The following is a 4,232-nucleotide window of genomic DNA, read 5'->3' as shown; positions in this document are numbered from 1 at the left end:
TATATGTATATGTATATATATGTATATATATATATGTATATGTATATATATATATATATATATATGTATATATATATATTTGTACGATCACTTTATTTTGTGTTTTACTTTTACTTTTAAGTTTTAAGTTTTACTTTTTATTTGATAAGAATTCAATTTAATTTTTTTATTTAGTTTTTTGTGGTTTTATGTTTTATTTTATAAGAATTTCATACTTAGTTATATGTTTGGCTTATTTGTTTAGAATTTTGTTTTGCAATTTTTCAAAAAATATGTTTAGAATTTTGTTGCATTTTCTTTTCATTGAAACATTTTACATATTCTTCCAAAATAGATCTCTAATTAGTATTTTTCTTATTTTTATTATGATTATCACTTTTATTGTTGTTTTTATTGTTACTATAAATGTTATTTGTTTTGCACCTTTCATACACATTAATATAAAATATATTAACAGTGCACTCTGACGTCATCAGAGTGTGACCTTTGACCTTTGACGCCCTGTAGGCTTCGCCCAGAGGACCTTCATCCCGTACACCGAGACCTTTGGAGACAGTTTTGTTCAGGGACGAGTTCAGAGAGTCGACACCGACAGACAGACGGTCGTCCTGGAGGGAGGGAGGGTGAGGACGGGGGGGAGGTAGGGGAAGGGAGGGTTATACAGTTGTGTGAAAAGTGTTTGCCCCCTTCCTGATTTCTTATTTTTTTGCATGTTTGTCACACTTAAATGTTTCAGATCATCAAACAAATTTAAATATCAGACAAAGATAACACAAGTAAACACAAAATGCAGTTTTTAAATGAAGGTTTTTATTATTAAGGGGGAAAAAAAATCCAAACCTACATGGCCCTGTGTGAAAAAGTGATTGCCCCCCCCTGTTAAAACATAAATTAAATTCCCTACAGTCCAGTTTGTCCCCCGTGTGCTGCAGGAGATCCAGTACTCCCACCTCATCCTGTGTACTGGGACTGATGGAGCGTTCCCCGGGAAGTTCAACACTGTGGCGTCGTACCAGACCGCCGTCCAGATGTACAAGGACTTCATCAAGCAGGTAGTTACTCTGAGAGGTCTGCAGAGACAGAGGAGCTCCTCACCACCCACACTGTGTGTGTGTGTGTGTGTATGTGTGTCTTCAGGTCCAGGCTGCAGACTCGGTGTTGGTGGTTGGAGGAGGGTCGACCGGTGTGGAGATGGCTGCTGAGATCAAGACAGAGTATCCAGACAAGAAGGTGACGACAATCGAAGTATATATATAATCACAAACATTCAACATCAACACATGAAGGAACACTTCATTCTTTAGTAAAAAGTACAATAAATGTGTTATGCCACTAGTATGACATGTACTACTACTTTTTCCAGTCATTGTACTTGTACCTTTACTGTTTCCTGCTTCCTGTGTACACAGTGTGTACTCTTGTAGAGAAGAGTTTTTAAGAGCATTCTCTTGTTCAGGTGGTTCTGATCCACTCCAGGATCGCGCTGGCTGACCCGGAGCTGCTGCCCAGCGTCAGACAGCAGGCCAAGGAGGTTCTTCTGGAGAAAGGAGTGGAGCTGCTGCTGGGTATTAACAAATTTAACAAATTTCTCACTGGGGATGAATAAAGTATATATATATCTATCTATCTATCTGTATTGGACCTTATGCAGACCCGCAGACCAGGTGTTCGGTTCGGACCGGGTTCTGTCGGGGGTTCTGAACCTGCTGTGTGTGTTTCAGGTGAGAAAGTGTCCAACCTGTCGGAGCTGCAGCTCAATGTGACCCAGAAGAACTCAGTGGTGACCACTGAGAGAGGAACAAATCTCACCTCGGATCTGATCATCTGCTGCACCGGACTCAAGGTCAACTCTGCAGCCTACGGCTCCAGCTTCCGTGAGCACACACACACACACACACACACACACACACACACACACACTTACGCAGCATCATCGATTACCTGTAGTGGAGGAAGTATTCAGAACCTTTACTGCTGTAGAAGTAAAAAAAATACTCTGTTACAATAAAAGTACTTATTCTACACATTAAACATACTCTGTTCCAGAAAAAGTACTAATACTACATAGTGAAAAAAATACTCTGTTCCAGTAAAAGTACTTATACTCCATAGTAAAGTACTCCGTTACAGTAAAAGTACAAATACTACATTGTAAAAATACTCTGTCACAGAAAAAGTAATAATACTATATAGAAACAAAATACTGTTACAGCAAAACATCTATAACCAGCCAATGTTTTTTCAAGAAAAATGAGTCCAACCATCAACAAATCTGTTGATAATTAAGGAACTACTTTTTTATTTTATTAAAGGACTAATGTTCCAGCTGTACTTGTTTAAACTGTTGGGAAGTTTAATTTATAGCTAAACATCATACTTCTAATAATAATAACATTCCTCTAATATAAATGTGGTGGAGTAGAAGTAATTCGCATCAAAAGAAAAGACGAGGGTGAAGTACAAGTACCTTGAATGTGTACTTAAGTACAGTACTTGAGTATTCTAGTCTCGTATTTGTCTGTGGAGTGCAGTTTGATGTTGATTGTGGCAGTGTGTGTTAATTTGTCCATCAATACGGATCAGAGTGAGACGTCTCATAAAAGCAGCTCTTTGGGATTATTGTCTTTCAGCCTCCAATCATAATCAGGTAGTCCATCGGTGTATTGATCAGTGGTCTGTTCCTGTCGACAGCCGGCTGTCTGGCCGATAACGGAGCTCTGAAGGTGAACGATCACCTGCAGGTTCAAGGTTTCTCCAACGTCTTCGCTGTCGGCGACTGCGCCGACGTCAACGAGCCCAAGATGGCGTACCATGCAGGGCTGCACGCCGCCGTCGCCGTGGGCAACATCACCAACAGTCTGAGCGGGAAGGAGCTGACCTCATATCACACAGGTACACACTCACTGTCTGTGGTTTAGTTGCTCGTCTGTGTTTTTAGTTGCCTGTTTGTGTTTTTATTTGCCGGTTTGTGTTTTAGTTGCCTGTTTGTGGTTTTAGTTGCCTGTTTGTGGTTTTAGTTGCCTGTTTGGTTGCTGTTGTCTGTGCTGCTGGTTGACTGACGGTGTTGCTGGTTGCTAGGTAACGTCACCATGTTGCTGGCGATGGGTCGTGACGACGGCGTGGGTCAGTTTAACGGGTTGAAGTTGCCTCGTTGCCTCGTTGCCCTGGCGAAGAGTCGAGATCTGCTGCTGTGGAAGAGCTGGAGGGAGATGCAACAGCAGCAACCCTGACACACACACACACACACACACACACACACACACACACACTCTTATACTTGTGAGGACCTTCAGTCAGTTTACATACAAAACCAGAAAAGATCAAATAGTTTCTTCTTCTTCTCTTTTATTTTCTCTTCCATCGAGCAGCTCAACGTGTTCAGGTGTTCTCTTTGTTTCACGGTGGAGTTTAAATACTGTAGAATGAACGATGGCTGATCTCAGGTCTGTGCATGTTACAGTTATTTAGATTCATGTTCAGGAACTTTAACTTCCAGTGGAAGATTTCATTTGATATTAAACTGTGCCTAACTTGACAGAAAGATGCTTCTTTTATTTGAGTTTGTCTTTAAAGTTTCACTGATTCAACAACATTTTTCAGATGTTTTTTGATAATCTGTTTTATACAAACATGTTTAATGATGTTTCTCTGAGCTGATGCTAAGCTACTTCAAAATGCTAAATAAATGTGGATTATTGAAACATGGACCATGGATATGAAGAATTTAAACGTTGTTATTTACACGTTTCAGCCTTAAAAAATGTTAAAAGAAAACGTGAAGCACATATTTATAGACAGCTTCTTTATTATGTAATGCCAAAACAATAAATACAAATATTTTAACCCTGAAGATCTTTTTCTTCTGATCTCATTCATCAACAGCAGAAATATAAAAACAAGTGTGTTCACACAGAAAATCATCATCATCACCATCAGACAGCTTTCATTTGGCTCATTAATCAAACAGCTTCTCCGGCTGAACGTCTCCAGCGTCCAAACGTCTCCGTTTGGAGACTTCTCCGTCCACCGATTGGCTGCCATCATACGTCAGAATAAATACTGATCAACAAATAAATAGATTTGGTTTCTCAGCTGTAACTTTCAGATGTAAACGGAGTCTGAACCGATTTCAAAACTTCTCACGTCAGACGAACAAAAACAAAAAACAGAAATTGATCAGTTAAATCTGTGCGGAGATGAAACAATTAGTCAAGAAATGTAACTGATCATCG

The 4,232-nt window shown here is 39.6% G+C and overlaps 1 protein-coding gene across 1 annotated transcript; it reads left to right on the top strand.

Moving 5' to 3' along the window:
* Positions 1-507: 507 nt before the first annotated feature.
* Positions 508-3,843, top strand: aifm2 (AIF family member 2; the record flags this gene model as incomplete). Its single annotated transcript, XM_031840804.1, has 7 exons — positions 508-623; positions 933-1,052; positions 1,138-1,230; positions 1,457-1,565; positions 1,722-1,874; positions 2,692-2,892; positions 3,079-3,843. Coding segments are annotated over 7 exons (944 nt in total), but the record flags the coding sequence as incomplete, so codon positions are not given.
* Between the last annotated feature and the right edge of the window lie 389 nt (positions 3,844-4,232).

This window comes from Anarrhichthys ocellatus, unplaced genomic scaffold (assembly GCF_004355925.1).
Source record: "Anarrhichthys ocellatus isolate YVR2014 unplaced genomic scaffold, GSC_Weel_1.0 scaffold3349, whole genome shotgun sequence".
Lineage (NCBI taxonomy): Eukaryota > Metazoa > Chordata > Actinopteri > Perciformes > Anarhichadidae > Anarrhichthys > Anarrhichthys ocellatus.
This window is presented reverse-complemented; position numbering and strand designations above follow the sequence as displayed.